Genomic DNA, 22,906 nt, shown 5'->3' with positions numbered 1-22,906 from the left:
GATAAGAAGACTAATATTTCAAACTGTGTTCCTTTCTACTCTTTTATCCCAGTCAAATTCCAAATAAAATACATTATTTTACTCTTTCAAATTTTATCATGTTTCCAATCAAAGCAATGAAATTAACAGGACTTCAGGCATTTTTCCAAGTAGGGAACACGATGGTTTTAACAACAACAGGCAATCTTTAGATCGGAAAGCCTGTCCTGATGTCTTACGCAATGGTCCTGGCACTGATAGAAAGGAAGACATTATTAAGGGAAGTCCTGTGATTAAATCTTTGCCTCTTGCATTTTGAGGACAAAGTTTTCAACAGTCTGCTTTTCTCAGCAAGTAAGGAGTCTATTTTCTTCCAGTTTCCTGGTATTTAGTGTTGAGCAGTATGCACCTCCTATGTCTATGTTTTCATATGACTGTCCTTACAAACAACTGCCTGTTTGCCATATATTATGTCTGTCAAGGCACACCAGGCTCACTATTTAAGGTATGTTCATGCATTCGCTTGGCACTGTTCCATAGTTATTTGTCTAAACACTGAAACAAAGAAAGTCAGATGGCTTCTCAAACCTGAGAACCAGACATAACTGCTAAAATTTTCATGCCTCATATGGGGCCCTGCTTTAGGAAGTTGCTGCACTCTCTCCAGGGTCACAAACAGGAGACTGGCAGAGCCACTAGCGTGAAAGACAATCTGGGCACCATGCCAACGCTGTTGCCAAGGGAGCGCAGGCTCTCCTCCTCCTCTTCCTCCTCCCTCTGCCACCGAATAAGGCCTGCTCTTGTTCATGCACTCTGGTGCAGCACAGAGATTAGAGCCAGGCTGAAGAATGCTGTAAGTGGAAGTGTTACAAAGTGGATCGCAACCATGGTGTACCCACTTAACATTGTTCACAGATGCCCTCATAATTCTTTTCTTGCTCTCCATGTGTCAAACCTACCTGGTTTGCTTTACAGGGTATTGTAGATATTCCAGAATTTTACAAATAATATATTTTTCATATTTTCAGATCACTAAAATGTCCTGACATCACCCTATTAAATGATACATTACCTAAATCAGACTGCCAGGCTGTTAAATGGTTAACCTTTGGTTACCTCAGGTAACCAATGGAAGAGACTGATCTTGCTGTTTCCAAGCAACTGGACATCCCCACTGGGTAAGACATTGGCTAGCCATCTGAACGGTCAAGTCATGCCAACTCACATTGGTCAATTGCTTGTAACACTGTCCAAAGCACTGAAGACACAATAGCCTAAATTTCAGTTGCTCTGGGGAACCAGATGTGCATTTATTTTTGAGGATTTGGCTGTGTGTTATGAGGCTTCTCTAGTCAATTTCTTAAACCATGCATCATTACTTTGAAAGAACAAATACACTGACTATTATTTTGTTATCAGCATGTTGAAATCATTACTGAGAGTCAATACACAGTTATCATTCTAAATGTGTTTCTTATCCAGCTGTAGGAGTAAGAGAGAAAAAATGCAGTTTCTAGTTATTTTTGAGTCTGAATGGCGACGTGTTGGAACAGCTGGCTCCTGATCCTTAAAGCTGCTGCAGTCAGCAGGATACAGGTTCCAACAGCTGCAGGACGCAGAAGTGAAGAAGCCTTCAGTCATGGCAGCAGAGCATGGCTTCCATTAATAAACCTAATCTAACTACTCCTCAAACAAGATACATCCAACAAATCTAATCCAACAAGTCCTTAAACAAGATATGTCCAAAAACCTAATTTAACTACTCCTCAGACTGGATGTGTCCGGTTTTTGACTGGTAGGACATAAAGTACTTTAAGTGAGCCCAACTTAGCAGATGACTGAGAGGTTTTAGTTCAAAAGAACAGTCACAGATTAAAGCATAACGCATCCCAGACGGATATGCGATGCATGAGAAACTGACGAGACGCTACCGGATGTTCTAAACAAACCTGGGCAGCAGGCCAGGGAGCCTCGGCATGACCTGATGTCTGACAAAAGCCACACCAACGCAGCATTAATCACAACTTAGCAGTGGGCCTCGCTCTCAATGCTCCTGCCAAAGGCTAAATGCTTCTCCACATCTCCACAACACAGAGAGCCACTGTGCTGTTCCGGCAGAATGGCTACTAAGGGGATTTTTCAGGAAAGCCACTGCTTTGTATGTGGGGGATGTATATGTCACAGGGATGTTTTCTCAGATTAAACTTGGTTGCCAGTGACTGTAAACACAGTCAAAATGCAGAAATGCTAACACAGTATTGAGAGTAGACCAACATTTAGTGAAGACATGGCAAAACAGACAGTACAGAGTACAGTACTGTACAAAAGTCAGAGACCACTCTTACTTGCTTTCAATTTTTCAAAGAAATATGAAGGGATATCTTTCATCACCTCCAAAGTTCAGTCTTAGAAGTTGGTTGAATTTTCTGCCTCTCATAATTCAAGTAATCACCAACACGTTAAGTGGTGTTGAGGTCTGGGCTCTGGGGTGGTCAGTTCATTATTCTGAGAACATCAGCAGCTTCTTTGATTTGAAAATGTTCCTCCTTTTTGTTGATTTCTTTTCTCAGTAAGAGCTTCTTGACAGCTACGCATTCTTTCGGAGCATAGAGTCTTCTCACAGTGTAAGGATGGACAGAAAAACCTGTGGATATTTTCAGATCTGAAGCCAAAGTGGAGCTTGATTTTCTCCTCTCTTTCAAAGATGAAAGTTTTAATTACTGTTTATCTGATGTGGATAGTTTCGGTGGTCTACCAGGCCATATACAGTTTGGCTACTTTTTCTTTTAGTAAATTTTTGAACTGCAGTTTTGAAAACCCCTGTTTTTTTTCCCCTCAATTACATTCCTTTGACTTTCATCCTCTAAACTAATTGCAAATGACAATGTGACAAATAGATACTTTTGTCTACATCATTATATCATTATAGATTGTTCATTAATTATCATTGGTTACTGGCATAGTAAGCACTTTATTAGATGCCCATTTGCACCTGTGACCTGCACTGGTGCTCAAGTTCTGTTATTAGCTTGAGTAAAACAGAGAACCTAGCATTATCTGAGCTTCAACAGACATAACAATCTAAACATAACATTAAGCACTTGAAGTACAGGTCAGCAGCACCCAGCACACTGACTCTGGCTGTTTGGCTCAATGTGTCAAATGCAGGGTTGAAACAAGTGGATGTTGAGTGTGCACTGCTGTGAGGAAAAGAATCGCTGGTGCCGTGAACAGTCTCCTCATTTCCTCTCTGCTGCAGCAAGTGGAAGAAATGCGTTTATAACAGCACTTCATATTCGTCCAACTAGGTCATAAAGACTGATTGTTAAAGGGAGGATAGTCTCTGAAAGACTGTTTAGTACCAGTGCATATCAGCAGAATTTTAAATGTCACATTGCCCTGAAGGGGGCTGCAGATGACCAGAACAGATGCAAATAGAACAGCTGGAGGGAGAGTAGAAGACATTTGGGAAGCCTACCTTGTAGAAAGTGCCGTTGTTTTATACATTATGTCAAGAAAACACTCTGAATGACAATACACTAAGAATTAAAATACATTTGTAAAGTTTAAAGCCCAAGATGAGCTAGATCTATACAGAGCATATTTTTATTTGGGTGGTGGGCCATTTCTAGCATAGAAGTAAAAGCAACATTAATATTATTAATATTAATATTCATATTAATAATTGCAGGTCACACTGTTAGAAACAAACATACTACGCGGGTACATGATTCATTCATCAAGGTACAAACAACGTAAGTGTGCCCTCAAAGGTACAGCAGTGGTTTTAAGGTCCAATGGTGTACCTTACATGAGTTTTTCCTAGTGGAAAAGTAGATATTTGTACCTTTTCATAACTGAATGTTTTAAATCAGAACATTAAATAAAAAGCCTGGAGATGAGAAGGGGTGTGTGGAGTCCGTACAACTTAGAAAAACCATTTCAATGGATTATGGCACAGTTATGTTCCCTGACTAAAGGTACTGGGATGTACCCCTGAGGGTACCAACACAGTGACAAGAGGGGTACTGCCCCAGTGACAGGGTCGTACCTTTTTTTCTGAGTGTAGTATGTAGTATCACTGTTTTTTTTTTTTTTTTTACTGGCTAATTTATTAATCTCTAAATTAGTATAGGCCTTAAGTATTGAAACTCAACTTTCTGTCTCTGGACACCATAAAATGTAAAAATTAAAGAGAAATAGTTTATAGTAATCTTTTTTTTTCATGTAATTTATTGTTTATAACAAATAAAAGCAGAGACACTGTACCTGGCTCATCCTTAGATAACTGCATTGTTGGTGAACATTTACAGACTACAGTCGCTTGCAAAAGTTTGGGCACCCCTAAACATATTATACGTTTTGGTTGAAAAGTGAAAATAAGCTAACATCCTCTACAGATAACAGCTTCTGCAAATTTTATTGCAAAATTACTGTCTATTTGCTGAATTTATCATGTAAAAAAACGCGGCCTGTGCAAAACATATGATGCCATTTTAAAAGTGAAGTTATATTTTACGTTAAATATGTCAAAATATGTTACAATTGTGCATAATATTTTGAAATTGAATAAAAATGCCATGTTAAAAGATAAAGTCCACTGATATTTCAAAATTTATACATGATTAAATGGTTAAAATGTCAACAAATTAATTTACAGTGGTTGGTGTGAAATGCTCTCTTCTAGAGAAGCTTACCAGCCACAATTGTTCACAGTGGTGGTGATAGGAACCAGACGTTAAAGAGTTTAATACCACTAAAAGCTCCCTCTCAGAAAGTTATTACATGAAATACTTATGAAGACACTGCCTGATGCCTCTAGTTCTGAGAAGATTTAGGTCTAAAAACCTATTCACTGTAGAAGAGGTAGAACTTTGCACGAACTATGCAGGTATGAAAAATTAGTAGAAATCCCCCCTGCAGACGAAGTGTTAACTTATTTTCACAATCATCAAAACATGTCATTTGGCCAAGATGTTTAAACCATTGCACACAAGTGTATAGCTGTAGAGACTATAACTATAAACCTGTACAGCAGTGACAGTAATATGTTTAAAAACTCCAGCAGCACTGCTGCGCCTCATCCACTTGTACCAGCACCACTTACAATAAACTGCTGCCATGTCAATATACTGTAACTAAAGTGTGGAGAATATTTCACCACTCAGACATCTGGTCAACTGTTGTCCTTTGACTATGGTTTTCCTTTGATGAACAAGGTAGAGGGGACTGATAAACTGTGAGGAAACCAATGGGCTACAGTCAGTATTTGTAAACCTATGAAGTGCACTCACATGGCAGCTGTGTCTGATAAAATAGTCAAAGAGTACAAATATTTCTTGTGGTGTGTCCATTATTTTGTACACCCCCCTGATGAGCTAGCTATGATACGAACCCCTTAACCCTTTTAAACCTGCTCTTGGGTTCAGCCTTTCATTCCTCACTCTTAACTATGACGCAATCATTTTGCACTGCCTTGCATGTAATTCATGAATATGAATACGAGGATTGTGGCCTTACACAGAAACGTAGACATATCATCTATGTTTTTCTTTTGTTTTCTGTTCAGGTTCACTTATGATGTTTATGTGGTTTTATAGGGGATATATGTAAATGATGTATTTTTATAGGCTCAGCATTAATGGGAGGGACTAAACCACTGCAGGCTGAAAATGGGCATAGATGTAAATACATCATTTTCTGTGATATCACAAATAGTATATTAAAAACAGAGCTTAACTTTTTAAATATACAGTCTGTGTAGACTGGAGGGTGCATTGGCAGTTAAAGTTAAAGTTAGTATTGTTAACAACATTTACAAATGACATCAAATTATTTTATTTAAAAGAAAGCAAGGGAATTTTTTTTCAGAGCATGGGCTGTTGAAATGGTCAAAACATTGTGCTCATTAAGTTATATTATTATTCTCTCCCCAATTTGTACAGACACTCATTACTCAGGCAGAAGCCTGAGTAGACAGTATTCTCTGAGCTACTATCAGTGCCTAGGCAGCCCAGCGTATACAGGGGTGTGCCAAATAGAGTCCCCATTCACTGAAAGGCCCAACTATAATTTATGTTTGCAACATGCAGTTATGGCCTGCTTTTGGTCAGAAATAAGTCTGAAGAGACCAACAAAAACTTGCAAATAGAGCTCTACTATAGCAATTCACTTAATATTTAAGTACAGACAAAGCTCCAAAATATGTCTGTTACAGCTCTGTTACACTTGGTTATACATTATATTTCCAGAAGTATTTGCTCGTCTGCCTTCAAACACATATGAAGTTTAGTGAGATCCCATTCATAATCCATAGGGTTTAATATGATGTCGGCCCACCCTTTGCAGCTATAACAGCTTCAACTCTTCTGGGAAGGCTTTTCACAAGGTTTGGAATTGTGTTTATGGGAAAGTTTGACCATTCTTCCAGAAGCACATTTGTGAGGTCAAACACTGATGTTTGAGGAGATGGCCTGACTTGCAGTCTCTGCTCTAATTCATCCCAAAGGTGTTCTACTGGGTAGAGGTCAGGACTCTGTGCAGGCCAGTCAAGTTCTTCTACACCAAACTCACTCATCCATGTCTTTATGGACCTTGCTTTGTGCACTGGTGCACAGTCATGTTGGAACAGGAAGGGGCCATCCCCAAACTGTTTCCCACAAAGTTGGGAGCATGAAATTGATCAAAATCGCTTGGTCTGCTGAAGCATTAAGAGTTCCTATCACTGGAACTAAGGGTCGAGCCCAACTCCTGAAAAACAACCCACACCATAATCCCCCCTCCACCAAACTTTACACTTGGCACAGTGCAGTCAGACAAGTACTGTTCTCCTGGCAACCGCCAAACCCAGACTTGTCCGTCAGATTGCCAGATGGAGAAGTGTGATTTGTCACTCCAGAGAACACGTCTCCACTGTTCTAGAGTCCAGTGGTGGCACTTTACACGAATGCATTCGAGGCTTTGCATTGTGCCTGGTGATGTAAAGCTTGGATGCAGCTGCTCGGCCATGGAAACCCATTCCAGGAAGCTCTCTACACACTGTTCTTGAGCTAATCTGGAGGTCTGTTGACTCTGCAGTCTCTGTTGACTCGATTGACTCTGCAGAAAGTTGGTGACCTCTGCACACAATGAGCCTCAGCATCCGCTGACCCTGCGCTGTCATTTTACATGGCCTACCGCTTTTGAGTTGCTGTCATTCACAAATACTTCCCCTTTGTTATAATACCACTGACAGTTAACTGTGGAATATTTAGTAGTGAGGAAATTTCACTGGATTTCAACTGGACCTTTTGCACAGGTGGCATCCTATCAGGGTACCACGCTGGAATTCACTGAGCTCCTGAGAGCAACCCATTCTTTCATAAATGTTTGTTGAAGCAGTCTGCAGGCCTAGGTACTTGGTTTAATACACCTGTGGCCATGGAAGTGACTGGAACACCTGAATTCAATGATTTGGATGTCTGAGTGAATACCTTTAGCAATATAGTGTATGTGCTAAGCCGGCCTATTCAGTACATCTACCATTTTTCATACAGCACATATGTATTATGGAAAAGCAGTTGGAACACATCCTTCAGAAATCTCATCCAGTCTCTGACTCTCTGTAGCTAAAGCTTGAAAAAGTTTAATCCTCTTTACAGATTATAAGGTCCCACACACATGACCCTTCTTCCTGTACAGATGTGGCTCAAAACAGAGATACGTGCTTGAGACTTTGTGTCAAGGCCAACACAAGCCAGGCTATCAGACGTGTGGTTTCACCTGAATGCCCTGTGCAACCCACTGGTGGATATCATCAGACTGTAATCTCCACACTCTCCCACAAAACTGGCACAGCTCCTCCCCCTAGCAGCACACAGAGGGACTGATGTGGACACTAGGGACATAAATCCCACCGCTGGACCTGGTAGGCCTAGGAGAGAGTGGGAAAAACGCACTTGCTTGCTTTCTCTGCTTTTAAAGTTAAGTAACAGCTGTTTCCTGGGCTCAGGCCCAGCTACAATTTATAAATTTCTGCAATATGCAGTTATGGCCTGTTCTGTGGTCAGAAACATGTCTAAAGAGAGCAGCAAAGGCTGTGACATGCAAATAAAGATTTCTAAAAAAACATGTCTGATATAACTCTGTTACACATGGCCATGTATGCTAAGCTGGCCTATAAGGTACATTGTGTATCCTAAAACATAAATATAACATAATAATAATCTGTTTCTAAACAGATTTCTGTGAAGAAGCTTTTAATACCATTAAACTTTGGACGTCTAGTTGCTGTCACCACCACAGTGAACAATTCTGACTCAGTAAGTTTCTGTAGAAAAGAGCATTTGACACCAAACCGCTCTGAATTATGTTGTTTACATTTTAACCGTTCAATTTTGCAAAATCATTTCCCTTTAAGATTAGAATAACACAGCAAACATTTCTAATATTTCCAGATTTTGTAGGATTTATGCTATTAAGGCTTTATGGTTTGAGGTCACAGGTGAAAAACACCTTTGAAAAGTTTTATGACACTTTAATCCGAGTGCTATTCTCTCCATAAATGTGAATGTTCTGCAAAGGGTGGAATCCAAGCTGACGTCTGAAAGCTGCCCAGACTGCATGACAAACGGAGCTCAGCAGCCATGAATCATGCACTGTGCTGGAATGTTCTTGGACAAAAACCCACTTCTTGGTTGATTTTGGCATTTCCTAGAAATATTTCATCATGGTTGTTCAAACATCTAAGACCGCAATTACTAAACGCAAACTTTACTGTAAGTACTACATTACTGGTATGCCATAATTAAACACACATGAATAAAGCTTTTCCTTTTCTGAAAAATCATTTACAGTGAAGGTTTTTTTTAACCTAAGAAATGGAGCAGCTGAAGGACACCTTTAATTCAGTATAAAGATGTGAGTGGGCTAGAATTTGGTAGCTCATATGTGTGAATAGTTATATCTCTAGAACATATAAATCACTTTTTTTGTAACCCTCAGGCTGCAGTCACTCCACATTCAATATAGAGTGCAGCTGCTTAAAGGACGACCTCACCAAATCTTCAGATGGTCTACATAATTACATAATAAAAAGGATTATCTTATCTTATCTTATAATTAAATGACTAAGATTTGACCAAGTCATTCAGAGTGGTTTGATGAGAAATGCTCTGCTCTAGAGAAACTTACTGAGTCAGAATGGTTCGCAGCGGTAGTGATGGTAACCAGATGTCTGAAGAGTTTAATGGGTCTAAAAACACTTCACAGAAAGTTATTACATAAAGTGATCGTGAATATGCTGCCCAATGCCTGAGACATTGTTTTATATTTTTGAGGTTACAAATGTATCTTAAGTGTATTTCCATTCATGTAAACTCACACAAAAACTTGTGCATGATTACTGGTGGTTTGTAGACAGCATGACCCCTGGTTCCTATGACCACCACTCAGTAAATTCATGGGCCAGCTGTGTTTTTATTTAATTTTTACTTAACATTTTGCCATGACCTGAATGTGCCATGTTTATTCAACAACAGGCATTAAACACGTATTAAAAAATAATTATGAATAAAAATACATTTTTTAAAATGGTCTATTTGCTTGAAAAAGACATCAGGCATCTTTTCTTTTTGTACCGGCCCACTGATTGTTGTCGGGGGAAGGGGAACTCAATGCTCACTATGTTGTAGTGCATGCTGGGGACCCTGCTGCAGTGTATCTCAGGGTAAAAAGGCTAATAAGAATAGAACATATAAAAAAAATTTGGGCTGAAAAGGACTGTGTCATGAACCTGACTTGTGTTTGACACATGGGCTCTACAGTGAACCATTTTATATCAAACCACTCTGAATGGCTTTTGAAAAATCGGTGGAATTCCCCTTTAACATGCAGAAGATAAGAGAAACATGCCTGGTATAAAAGCTCTCTCCAGAGTTCAAAGCAATGTGGAGGAGACCAGAGCTCTATTGTAAAAAGCGGTGATTCATAATATACAGTGCCATTCCATTTCTACTCCCCTCTGTGTCCTGCAGCGCCGACCTCTCAGCACACAGCGATATTCTCTCTTTACATTACACATCTGACAAACGTCCTCCTACAACATAAGACAGAATCATTACTCTGCCGACCTCTACACAAGACATTTTGCGTGTATGAGTTTGTGTGCATGAGTTTTATGATCACTTGGCCAATGACCTTTAAGTTTACTAGATAATTATGAGTCAGAGTTCTATAAAAAAAATCAACATTCAATGTCCAGGATACATAAAGGGAACAAAACATCATGTACACAACAGTCCTTCCACTGAAACATCCTGATAAACAGCAGTTAATAAGCTTTCATACTGGCTCTTACAGCCTTTTCCCTGTAGTTAATTTCCTAAAAGCCCTGGACATCAAAGACTATCATCATAAAAAAACATGGTACAGCAAGCATGTTTTGAACAGGTTCTTTAATTACTCTTTAGTGTTACTCAGTATGTGGCCCACACTTCAGTTCTTCACTCTCATAACCAGCAGTCAAAGTGTAGAAACACTAAAGTGGGGGATGGTGGGTTCAAAAGTCCAGGGTAATAAAAATGGCACGGGCTGGAGGAAAAAATAGTCTTGGGACACTCACTGAGTAGAAATGATGTCTGTTTATTTATAACTTTATTCATTTGCATCCATTATAAACATTATAGCAATCAGCAGTGATGACAGGGTTTACCAACTGAGACTCACAACGATCCTTAAATGATAATCACAAACTTAAGTATGACAAGTAAAAATACCGAAACCTTCGTGGGATAAACAGCGACGTCTCTTTCCTTTATCTTTATCAGAATTTAGAATTTTATTTAGGCTAGTATTTTGTTTCCGTGTCCCTTCTTTTGGAGGAACGTTTGGAGTCTTGTCAGCATGGAGAACAAAGTTTACAAAGCTGATGTTCAGCCAGGTTTGCTGGATTTTCTCTTTTGGATGGCCAGAGCTAACAGACATTGTGTTAGTAAGAGACACTATTCTTTGATAGAATAGTTAACTGAATATTCTAATCCAATATCCTAATATCAATATTTTGAGTCTCTCCAGGAGTAGCTTTGGGTTGGAGATGTCTTGTTTGAACATGAGATGCTTGCGCATTTTCAATAGTGTCCCAACATTTTTAAGTAGAGTAAAATGGGGGGGGGGGGGGTTATGTGAAACTTTTCCATTTTGCTTTTCTTTAGTTGGAGAAAAAGTATTCATTCATAAGTTACAATACAGCTGAAATTACATACTTTTGAATAGAGTCAAGTACAATTTCCAAAACATAATAACAAAATGACAGTTTCACTTTATTTGGATAGTTCCCAGTACATTATTTATAGATGTTCAAAATACTGACTCTCAACAGTGTTCGGGTTGGGGCTGGTATTTTGGTTTAGGACAAGGATTTGAGGGTAAATGAGTTTAGGTTTTGGTTAAAGTTCAAACAGGTGGATGAAATTAAAATAAGAGACAACTCAGGCGATCTCACATTTCACCCAGGCCTCTCAAACTGGGCCCTTACATATTCGATTCATAGAAGTACCTAAATACATCAAAGTAATTACTGAGTAGTAACTCTAATGATTAATTAATGAACACATTTCAAGGAGTTAAAATGGTTAACAATTTGCTACCTGTGAAATGACAAAAATATTTTTTGGAAATTTGAACCTAATGCCCCCTAGTGCTTCACTGAAGCAGTTACCCAGCATTCATACTTGTCATCCTGAGAACATAGCCAAGATCCATCCTTGAAGGCTGTTACTGCAAATCTCAGTATATTACTCACACAGATTTACACAGCAAAGAGCACAAAGACACAAGTGTATATATACCCAAACCACAGGTTTTCCCCATCAACCTGTCTTTAAAAACCAAGTGGTGAAGTTTATTGTAAAAAGCATTTAAGTGTTCATAATTAACGTCATAACATTTCATAACAATGCTTCTGTTTGGGTTTTATTTACAGAACGTTTTAGAGATCAGCATAATGTTTCACCTAACATAACGTTTGACTATTTTTTCTGGCCTTTACCCAGGACAGAATGGTAGGCCTCTTGATGAATATTCCACAGTTGCAGAACATTCTTGATGAATGTTTTACAGTCACAAGTTCACCATTACATTGCTGGTCTTTTTGTCTTGTGCTGAGAATTTTACAATTTTGTTTACTTACAACACTGGATTACAAATTGGGAGCTAGTGCGTAACTGTCTCTAGTAATGTTAAACCAGCACAAATCACACTGCAACTGTATGTTATCCATTACTCCAGGAACTTTCAGAGGTAAGGATCTCTTTCTGAGACAAAAAAAGTCTTGAGACCACAAGAAACATCTGTTCATATAAACCTGAAAATAACAAAACATTTTGGAATTTTGAAAAATTTGCAACAATGAAATGTTAAGGCAAGTAAAATGAGGACATTTGTACAAATGTCTCAGATTTTTCTGTGCCTGATCTTTTCTGCTGAAGCTTGTGTCCAGGCGACTCATGTGGATTTCATCCTCTCATCACAGGGTTTTGCACAGACTTGAGGATTCCTTGTCAGGTCAAGTGCACAGTCATTGAGACAAAGGGGGAATTACCAAATACTAAGAAATTCTGAAACATGCAAATATTTCAAAGATACTACATTTTTGTTATGCTGATAATAAAAAGAATGTAAAATAGAGCAGCAGTAACACCAGTGACTCTAATTGCAGCAGCAGTAGTATCTGTAGCAGTAATAGTAGTAAAAGCAACAGTTGTAGCAGTAATAGTAGTAGCAACTGCTGTTGTAGCAGCAGTAATGCTAAAAGCAGCAGCAGTTAGTATCAGAAGCATTAATAGCAGTAAAAGTAGTAGTAGCAGCAATAGTGGTAGAAGTAATACTAACAGCAGCAGCAGTTATCAGTAGCATTAGTAGCAGTAAAAGTAGTAGCAGTGGCAGTATCAGCACCATCAATAGTAGCAGCAGTAATAGCAATAACAGCATTAACAACATTAGTTATAGTAGCAGTAGTATGAGTAAGTAGCCTTAGTAGTAGTAGCAGTAGCAGTCATATTTCCAAAGGTAAGTCATGGATAATTAAAAAAAAGTTTGACAAGAAATAAATCACATTTTCTGTTGTCATTCTTTTAATTGGCAGTGCTGTGCATTGTTACTTAAAGTGCTCAACATAATATGCTACCATTATTTAACAGAATGCCATGCTATTTCAAAAGCACGTCTGATATTCACTGCTAGCCAAAACTCTGCAGTGAGAAATCCAAAAATTCGGTCTGCATGACTTTCTAAAGCATAACACTCCTGTAGATCATCATTTGAGTGGCCAAGCTCTTCCTGAGCAGAAGAGATTTTAGTAAAAAGTTTACTACTTTACCACTGATACAATGAAAAAACTCCTTCATAATACAAAAAACATGCCATAAAACAAGGAGCTGCACCACAAGATGACTTCTTTCTCAGCAATCACCATCATTTCCAACCTCAAAATTAGGTCACCAATGTACAAATAACCATTAACAAAACGGATGCTTAAAATCTGCCCTTACAAAGAGTAAAGAGGGAGATTTTAGGTTATTATATTCTTACTGTCATGATCTTGCTGAGGGTCACTGATTCAAAGAAAATGTACTTAATTTCTATAAAAGAGCATCATGTCCAGCTCTTTGGTTTGATAGATGTTCATGACTATCTGAAAACTAAACTCTGTGACCTGAAAGTTTCAAAATGAGATGAAAAGAATAAACAGATAACAAAGCTGTTTTCAGAAATCACCATTATTGCATCATTGTTCAACATCACTACCTGAAAGGAAATACATTCTGTCCCATTCTCATCACCAAATAAGCCGAGGCTAAAAAAGATCTAGGTCTTCACTGACAGCAGCCTCATTTTGCTGGATGTACTTTAGGATGTCCAGCTGATCCATGGCCTGGGCAGTGCCTGACTGAGGGGTAGCTTTACTATCCTGTACCAGAGAAGGAGGCTTCTGAGGAATGGCTGGCTTGGGCTTTAGTGCTGGTTTGGGTTTCGGGGCAATGGCTGGTTTTGGTCTGAGAGGTTTACTTATTGCTAGAAGTTTGTCCAAATCCTCCTCCACCCTAATTGGGGAAAAACATGACATTCCAAATGAGATTTCAATACATGGGGTTTCCCAACAGAAAATATATGACATTTTTTGTTTTTAGGAGCAATACAAAAATGTAAATAAAAAAATTGTTGTTGTTGTTTTTTTTTAACTTGTGTGGGTGAAAATAAGGTCTTCTTTAATAGAGCTGTAGACACTGTAAAATCTCCCGGGTAGAAAATAAACAGTCAACTGCATATGCATGTGTCCTGTCATATCCACAGCTACATTGTAGTCAAAGAAAATTGATCTGTTACAATTTTAACTTTGCTGGACCTTCCCAGTGTTAAAATTTTGTAGAATATCATTACTAAATTACTTTGCATAAAACTCGTATATCAACTCGAATCCCCAGTTTTCCACTTGAAACTAGGACTTCACTGATTGTTCAACTGCAATTTATAAGTAGAAAAATGGGTATCCCCCCATTTTCCAACGCGACTTGAATGCTGACTACAGCTTATCAAGCAAATTGTACACAGCTCCTCCCACCAACTGCTCGTGAGACAAATTGTGAATTGAGGAGACTGTCAACCAGCTGGAGACAAAACAGAAAATCTAGTTAACTATCCATGTGTTAGCTATTCTCTAGGCCTTCATCGATGCTGAGAACGGGATATTTTTCAGTGGTGGACTCTCAACCAAGCAATGACACTGATTTCTAAAAACTCTAGCACCTCTGGAGTGTATGATTCACTTGTACCAGCAACACACACTCTGCCATGTCAGTGTCACTGCTGTGCTGAGAATGGATCACCAGTCAAATAATATTTGGTCAGCTGAGGTCCTGTGTTTAGACACTGACCAATGATGCACGGGACAGAAGGTAAGTGATACACTGCACAAATAACAACTGTATACCTGTGTTATGGACCTATTTCTCAGGTGAAGTCAAAGTGGCCAGTGAGTGAAAGGGAGGTGTTGAGACATAACCACCAGGTAGGAAACAAGACATGACCACAGTGAATTTCTGTATGTTTCTAGGCCAGGAAATTGTCAAAAAAAATAGCCCATAATGGGAAAAATAGGCATGGAAATATATACCGGTCAACACTAGCCTATGAATTCAATATACAAAGATACTGAACAACACATTCATCAGCATGTTGGAGCAAATAAAGGACTCATTTTAATACTGATTCTATTGCAGGATATATAATACAAATAAACAAGAAAACCCTTCATGAGGGCAAACTGTCCCTCCTCTGAAAATACTGCTTCTGCTGCCTCAAAATTGTATGCATGGAAGAACAGTACATCTCTTATGCATATTAGCTTGTGGCTAGCATATTAATATAAAACCCTTTACTTCTATAATGTTGCTGTAATAAACTGGAAAAGCAAATTTTCCACCACTTATTATTGCATCGAAAAAATTTACTGAATCAACACACCACTGTCTCGTACTGAATCAAAGTATGAATTTTGTGAATCATTAAACCCCTAAAAACTGAACAGTATAATCAAACTTGTACCACACATACTGTAAATTATTAACTTTTGATTTTCATCAAACAGGCAAGCCCCTGAAAGGCAGGGTAAGCTAAAGTAAACTAATTAATGAAGTGTTTATTCTCCAAACTATCTAGAAGATCATAAGACAAGTGCTAAGGTCTTTTTTCTTATTAAAAAGGACAGGTGTTTCTAAGGCCTGGAGGCTGAAAAAATTACTTTCTCAAGATCATGGCAAGCCTCTACCCAGCCAGCGGCCTAGTCTTATATAACCGAAACTGTCTGGCAGCCAAAGCTCAAACATATCCATTCCAGTTAATGCTTTCCAATCTATCATCAGCAGCCTCACAGGTACAGTTACACATACTTACAAAACAATAAAAAAGGCATGCAGGTGTGGGAAGTAGCCAAGTACATGTCTCAGGTCTCAGTATTTACCACTGCATCCTTACACTGCACTTGTATAAGCATCTCTCACTGCTGTTATTTTTGGCCTATTCTGCCAAAAATGCATTCTTACACCTGACGCCTCTCTGTTTTAACATTTGTATCATAACCATGATTATGGGTCAATAAGGCCTCAATCAAGACCTTCTGACAGCAATAAAGCATTAAAGTAGATGAAGAACTGACCTAAAGAGCTCATCCACATCTTCATCTTGTTTGGGAGCAGCAGAAGCTGCACTCTTCTGGTAGGCATCAGAGAGGAGCAAAGTGTCTCCAATAGTGACTGGTCCACCTAAGTCTGGGTCTTCAAACAGTCGCAGGTTACCTGTAGGAACACTGTGGGTGTAAGAGCTGGCGGTAACCGATGGCACATGATGCTGACCCTGCTTAGCATTTTATTTATTTTATTCATGTAAGAAAAGCCAAAAAGAGCACTCACTGTCCTTTACTGCAGGCTGAAAGAGCTCCTTGTCTGGGTCATCCTCCTCATCAAAGAGGGACAGTTTGGGTGTAGGTGTAGACTTGGGCACTGGTTGTACATGTTTGGGTTTCTTAGATCTACAAACACAAAGTGCAAAATCTGTATTTTCTCATTTTTACAATGCACAATTTCCAAAATAACCACGTTAAATTAGCAAATACAGTGCAAACTGCTTTATAATGCTCAGCACGTAGATATGAGAATTCACAAAATTCACAACGGTGAATTCTGGATTCTTGGAATGGAAAACACACTAAATATTAAAGCAGTTCTTTGAAAGCAACAGCAAGTGCGTGTCAAAATCAATATATGAAATGTAGCTTGAGTTGCAAAAAGTAAAATAATGCCAAGTGCAAAAAGCCTCTGTAAAAGTATGACAGAATAAACATAAATTGTAGTTTAATTTCAGATCATATAACATCAATGTGTAAATGTTTAAGCATCTTTAAATAACGTGTAATAGTTTAAGGGTAAGTTGGTTGAAATCCTGCCACCTTTTACACATGCACTTTTGTACTTGGCTTTAGCTCAATAGCAGTCTTAAGTGGAATGTCTCTTAAGATGGTGCCTCATAATTTTTCAAGGAATTCTCAGCTGGGATTTAAATAAAAGAGAAAACATTCTCATACGGAGAGATAAGGGCAAGAACTTACCAGAACAAAGCAAAAGAGAATAACTGACCATTTATAGTTATCTTCTGGTGAAGTGCTAGAGAGCATGTATTCCTGAAAGACGTTTAGTTGGAGCAAACGGACTACTCAGATAAAATGAAAAGAAGTTTGGTTTGATTCTGATTTGCAAACATTTCAGAAAGGAAAAAAAACCCCACTATGTTCCATGAACACTGCACCGAAAAGGCGACATATCACAGTCATCAAATTAGTGCACCTGAAAAACTGCCCTATACTGATCAGGTTCTTGAAAAATCCAGCTTATGTTTAGATAATTTAAGAACAAACTAACTCATAGTAATATAAGTATGTCAAGCTCACTGCACCAGTGTGTAAGCAGCAAAAAGTCTAGAAAAGCCAAGTAAGCCCTAAAAGCATATTATGGATTCATCAGCGGCAGACCATCAGAACAGTTCACTGGGCAATTAATCAGGAAATCTAAACTGTAGAACTTACTTCTCAAAGTATTATTACAATAAATTAACTCAATTTTAACACCATTTTAAATGGAACAAACATATCATTCAATAATAACAGAGCGCTACACTTGGGCAGGCCAGCTTACTAACCTGTACTGCATTCAGAAACCTTGTAACAGACACATAAACAGAGATCTCTGTCTACTTATTGCTGTGTGTTTCTTTTTTAGTGCATTGTACAGAATGAGCATTAGTGCAACATTAGACTATCATTGTCTTACTAAAGAAAAGGGTGTCAACAGTCTTCAAATAATTACAGTTAAAAGCTAGAAAGTGGCCCACAAAGTAAAAATAAAATGAAATATGCTGATGTTTTAAATTTTTATATGTACTGAAATTAAACAATGTTTGTCTATTTTTAATTATTAGATTTTTTTCCCCCTTCTTTACACAAAAGTGCTGAACTCTGCCAGTATATGGCAGAACCAAGCTACTGTTTGGTTCTGGACAAAAAAAGCAGTCATTAAGAGATTCTGTGCTGCCATCTAGTGGACCTACTGCAATATTTGTTGTGTGCTACACTAAAAACTGTCACAGTGAACAGTCACCCATGTGTGACTCTCATGTGTCTGGTGTTGCAAAAGCACTGTTTACACCATCTACAGTTTTCAACACTGTATTTATGCTGCCAGCTCATGATGCTGCAACAGTACAGTCTTAATACACCAGGGCTCTCTGTATTAAGACTCATACCTCACACCTCCTAATGGATCAAATAACTCCTCTTCATCATCGTCTTCTTCCTGGGTTGGCTTGACTGCCTTCACTGGCTTTTTAACTTGGTCAGTCTGAGTAGCAGAAGCCTCGGTTTCTTTTCCAAAGAAATCCAGCCCATCATCGTCTTCTTCCACTAGCCAGTCAGGCGTGTTTGAAGACGTGACATCACGGACGTTATTCTTCGCTCCTGTATATGATATTTAATACAGCTGTAATGACAATTGGTTACAAAAAAAACAAAACAAAACAAAACAAAAAAAAAACAAAAAACATACAAATCACGTGATCACTCACCTAAGAACTCCAATAACTCTGGACAGGTTGACAGAGTTGGGTGTTTGGCAATAAATCGGACAAACTCATCGAAGGCTGCTCTGCGTTCACGGATATCAGTCTCACCCACAAACAGGGCTTTTCGGGGCATGGCAGGTAGATGGATACTGGGATACTGAGCAATTAAGCTGTGGTAGAACTCATCAATTTCACTGTACTTCTTTGAGACCTGCAGGATTATAACATAGTGGAGTTCATTAATAAATTACCTATGAGGTGTTACTCATTACTTATTACTGACAACTGCGCTAAAACAATAGGTTTCATCACAATGCAAACATATTTAGAGGTGAATTTACATTAAGGAAATGATTCTCAAAGAAGAAATGACAATGACAGTGTAATTTAGACCAGACTTCAGTGTGTTAATGAGTATTCAGCCAAGCAGGCCCAGTTCAAATACTAGTATAACCATAAAGTTAATCTGGGGCATGAGCACTTTGTTCTTTTTAGGTCAAAATGTAATTTTAGATTACTGGACATTAATAATGATGATGTATATGGCTTATTATTATTTACAAGAACATTTAACACATGTTTACAACTAAACAGAAAACAGAGAAATAAGTGGGCATTGCTTTTAACACTTCCAATATTACTTATTTTAAAATAATATTTCGATCCAGTTGTGTTGACATCAGTTGAAACACAGCTCCTACAGCTCCATAAGTTTTTAAAGTTCTGGTGTGAAAACTAAATACAATTTTTTTTTTAAACCTTACATATAAAATTAGCTTAGTGCTTCCTCAAGAAGGTTTAATATTTTCTTGGGAGGATGCAATAAGGTCAAAACAAGACATATAATGACTGGAGTGGAGACTTTTATGGCATATTGATTCTGATGACTTTTCTCCCCAAAATATTTCACAATTATTACAATTCCTGCATTTAGTACTTTGTGCATCCTCCCTTTGCCAAGACTACAGCACTGAGTTTTAGCTTATAATGTAGGATGATGTGGTATAACAAATTTACTGAATATTATATTTACTGAAATGTCCTTGATAGCTTGCTAATGTAGGAAAAACTCACAGAAAGCACAAGTGAGCAAGTTAGCAGTAGTGATAATAAACGTTCTATGAATTTTTACAAAGTGGGGAAACTGGCAGAATTCTTAAGTACTTGGGTACTGAATGTGCCACATAACATTTCAAGATGAGTAGCTTTAAAATGTTGTTTTGCGAACAGCTACATTTTTAATTTATAAAAGCCCCAAAAAAGGGTCAATTAGGTTGGTCATTGACAAATGTATTCATATGCTCTTTCAGAACATTTATAATATTTAACTTACTGGGGAAAACCGCCTCTTTCTTAAACAAAGAAGGGTGGTTGGATGTAAGTGATGAATGTGGATGTGGTGTTCAATCAGAAGTCCCAGTTGGGATCAAAATGTGGATATTTTTAAATGAATAATGTACTTGCACCACATGAAGACTCAATATGAGAAAAAAACATCTTCATCATCAAGTTCAGTAGCAATATCCATGTTCACAGTCACTGATCACCTACCACTAACTGTACAACATCTCCTGGTTTGTGCTTAGCAGACTTGAAAGCAGCAAGACGGGTGACCACGACTATCTGGTACTCTACATGGCCAGTCATCATGGGCCCCCTGATCTCCTGGTAATGTGGCACTTGCAGATCGATACCAGTAGCCTCATTCTGAAGAGACCTGTTTATTTAAAAAAAAAAAAAAAAAAAAGATATTTGTGTGGACTTTTCAGCTCACTCCAATCTGGAAATGTGGCAGGATGTAAAGGCATGTCTGACCACAACTTTGACCCCCAACATGGAGGACACAACACAGCAATTAAATGAAACTCTGAAGTGGGGAACCACATGAAAAATGTACTTTAAGGATTTCCCCAATGCAAGATGTGTTACCTACACATTTAGATAACTAGGTTCTTCGGAAGTTCTTTAGTAACAGTTATATTTAGAACATGAGTTCTAAGCAGAACTATTTCATGCTTAAAGGGTTTTATCTGTAACCGTTTTGAAAATGGTTCTATAAATCACCAAAAGGGTTCAACTGTTATGGTGTCAAGCTTGTAACAACAGAAAAACTCTTTTAGAGGCTATATAGAACCATATACAACACATTCACCATCAATCTGAAGAGTCATTTCACCATGCATAGAACGATTTAACGTTACGCATTAACGTTACTCTACAGAACTCATGGCTCTAAACGGAACCACTGCCTTTACTAAAGAACCCGTGAAGAACCATGCTTTTTAAGTGGCAGTTCCAACATCCCGTTTTAGTTAGTACTCTTAAAGCTGAAGCCAGGATATACACACAGCCCAGGGCGTTCTTTTCTTCCCGATACAACTCTACGATACATTTATCCAGAACTACTATCGCTACTTTACTCGTAGAAGCCCAACGCACACATTTTGCCTGTGTGATATAACTAGCTAAGTTAATCGTTAAATCGTTCTTTATATCTGCCCAAACAGAACGCACCCAAAATAGGTACCTTCGTTAAGTTGAAGTTGTTTTAAAAAGGGTTAACTTTACCTGCTCGTAATAAGTCCATCTGGCATGTTTAAACTCGTTAAAGAAGCTCTGTTGTCATTTAGCTTTGCATAATTCTTGTGAATGTGAAAAATACAGCCAGCTATTCAGACCACGAAGCTGAAGTCAGCTTCTTATTCGCCAACTTCTTGTTCCAATTTTCCAGTTCCACCTTAAATGGTGCAGCATTTACTGGAAAACAAAAAGCTGGCGGACAGAAAGCGAAGTTCAGCCTCGTAATCAGACCCTAGTCATGAGACCCAAACTGCTTCCTTCGTTAGCATTGACTTACTTTTAGCCAGCTAGCTAGCTAGCTAACAGTTGGCTGACTGGCTAGCGAGAGAGATAGTTAGCATGCTGTGCCTGTTATCTTGCCTAAATTCGTTCTGTTGTTAGAGCGTATGGTCCAGCTTGTTCGTCTTGAAAATGTAACGTTAACATGTATGGAAGTGACTAAACTAACTAAGATACCAAAAACAGCGACCGTAGTCGGCAGGATTCGAACCTGCGCGGGGAGACCCCAATGGATTTCTAGTCCATCGCCTTAACCACTCGGCCACGACTACACACGAAACACCTGAGAATCGCGGTCTTTCAACGACGAAATTGTTGATATGGCGTCACTGACATTGATGTATACTGTTCTTTTTACATCTCGGGTGCCCATTTCTACGTCTCACATACAGTATGACACCGAATTAGGCTGCACCTTCCTTCCCCATGTAACCTAAAATACTGCGTTTGTGTAACGTTAAAGAAGAGCTACGAAACTCTGCACATGTTGCTCCGCTTGGTGGTGCGCTAACACTTTAAAATCACAGTTTCACACTGAAGGTGAAGTTCACCGATTTTTCCAAAATTCGACATAACGAATCGACAGACGGTCACGAATATCTGACATTGTTTAATGACAGTTTTGGAATTTAAAAAAGTCCTAAAGTGTATTTTAATCCACACATAGCGGAGTTTCCATGCAGGGCGTTTTAAGACAAATAGTGCCCAAAGAAAACGATTTTGTTCAGATTTGTCACTATTTACCTTCATCAACATTACATATAAGATCACATTCAGTTTAAAGACTGATTAGTCGTATGTGCGTCTGCTTGTTTGCAAACCTGCAGCCACACCTATGTTGCAAGATTGGACACCTACTTAGTAAGCCATGATTTTGTTACCATGCCTTACTAAGTCGTGGTCACAACTTAATCATCTCATTCCCACACCTTACTAAGTCATGGCCACATATTAGGATATCGTTCCCATGCGTTAATAAGGCGTGGCCACGCATTATTTTTATTTACACAGATGTCACCAGCAGGACTCTGTATGTTCCCCCACTTTACGAAGTTGTAGCCACCACTTCATCATCTCATTCCCACAACTTACTAAGTTGTGGCCATGCATTATTTTATTTCTACAGTATGTTACCAGCGGAGCTCTGTAAGAATCCGCCCTGGGCACACTTTTAATATGGCGAGGTTTGTAACCTTGCTGCTGATTGAGTAATAACAATGATACACCCATCAAACCACAGAAAGACCGTTTTCACACCGTTTATTTGAAACATGTCATTCAACCTGGAAATCGTAGCAAAACGGTGCACAGCGTGTAGAGATTGAATGTTCCCTGGGGTATTGGACAAGGTGGGCCTGCAAGGCAAGCAAAACCTACACTGTAACATCAAGTTGGACTGTAAGACATTTTACTGTGACTAAACACA

General features: G+C 38.6%; 1 protein-coding gene and 1 non-coding gene across 4 annotated transcripts; both read right to left on the bottom strand.

Moving 5' to 3' along the window:
- Nucleotides 1–10,579: 10,579 nt before the first annotated feature.
- Nucleotides 10,580–21,844, bottom strand: hs1bp3 (HCLS1 binding protein 3). Of its 3 annotated transcripts, none has more exons than XM_037542222.1 (7): nucleotides 21,692–21,844; nucleotides 20,173–20,338; nucleotides 18,625–18,832; nucleotides 18,307–18,517; nucleotides 16,422–16,540; nucleotides 16,169–16,307; nucleotides 10,580–14,057 (listed from the first exon to the last, which is right to left on the bottom strand). In XM_037542222.1, exons 2-7 carry the CDS (start codon nucleotides 20,269–20,271, stop codon nucleotides 13,811–13,813), a joined length of 1,023 nt encoding a protein of 340 aa, XP_037398119.1. In that variant the 5' UTR covers nucleotides 20,272–20,338; nucleotides 21,692–21,844; the 3' UTR covers nucleotides 10,580–13,810. The 3 variants fall into 3 exon arrangements, with proteins under 3 accessions (XP_037398119.1, XP_017546308.1, XP_017546309.1); XM_017690819.2 differs by lacking the exon at nucleotides 21,692–21,844 and adding an exon at nucleotides 21,190–21,215; XM_017690820.2 differs by lacking the exon at nucleotides 21,692–21,844 and adding an exon at nucleotides 21,190–21,215 and having other exon boundaries at nucleotides 10,580–12,511.
- trnas-aga lies at nucleotides 21,671–21,752 on the bottom strand. Its single transcript has one exon. It is a non-coding gene; the product is annotated as a tRNA-Ser (tRNA).
- Nucleotides 21,845–22,906: the final 1,062 nt, after the last annotated feature.

Source organism: Pygocentrus nattereri, chromosome 10 (genome assembly GCF_015220715.1).
Source record: "Pygocentrus nattereri isolate fPygNat1 chromosome 10, fPygNat1.pri, whole genome shotgun sequence".
Lineage (NCBI taxonomy): Eukaryota > Metazoa > Chordata > Actinopteri > Characiformes > Serrasalmidae > Pygocentrus > Pygocentrus nattereri.
Note: the sequence above shows the minus strand (reverse complement) of the source record. Positions and strands in the feature narration are given on the sequence as shown.

Excerpts from the sequence above, each read along its gene's own strand:
- hs1bp3 (XM_017690819.2), bottom strand. The coding sequence starts at position 21,215 with ATGCCAGATGGACTTATTACGAGCAG. Across the intron at positions 18,518-18,624 it reads AGAGTTATTGGAGTTCTTAG|GAGCGAAGAATAACGTCCGT; the intron begins GTGAGTGATCAC and ends TATCATATACAG. Across the intron at positions 14,058-16,168 it reads GATGTGGATGAGCTCTTTAG|GGTGGAGGAGGATTTGGACA; the intron begins GTCAGTTCTTCA and ends TTCCCCAATTAG.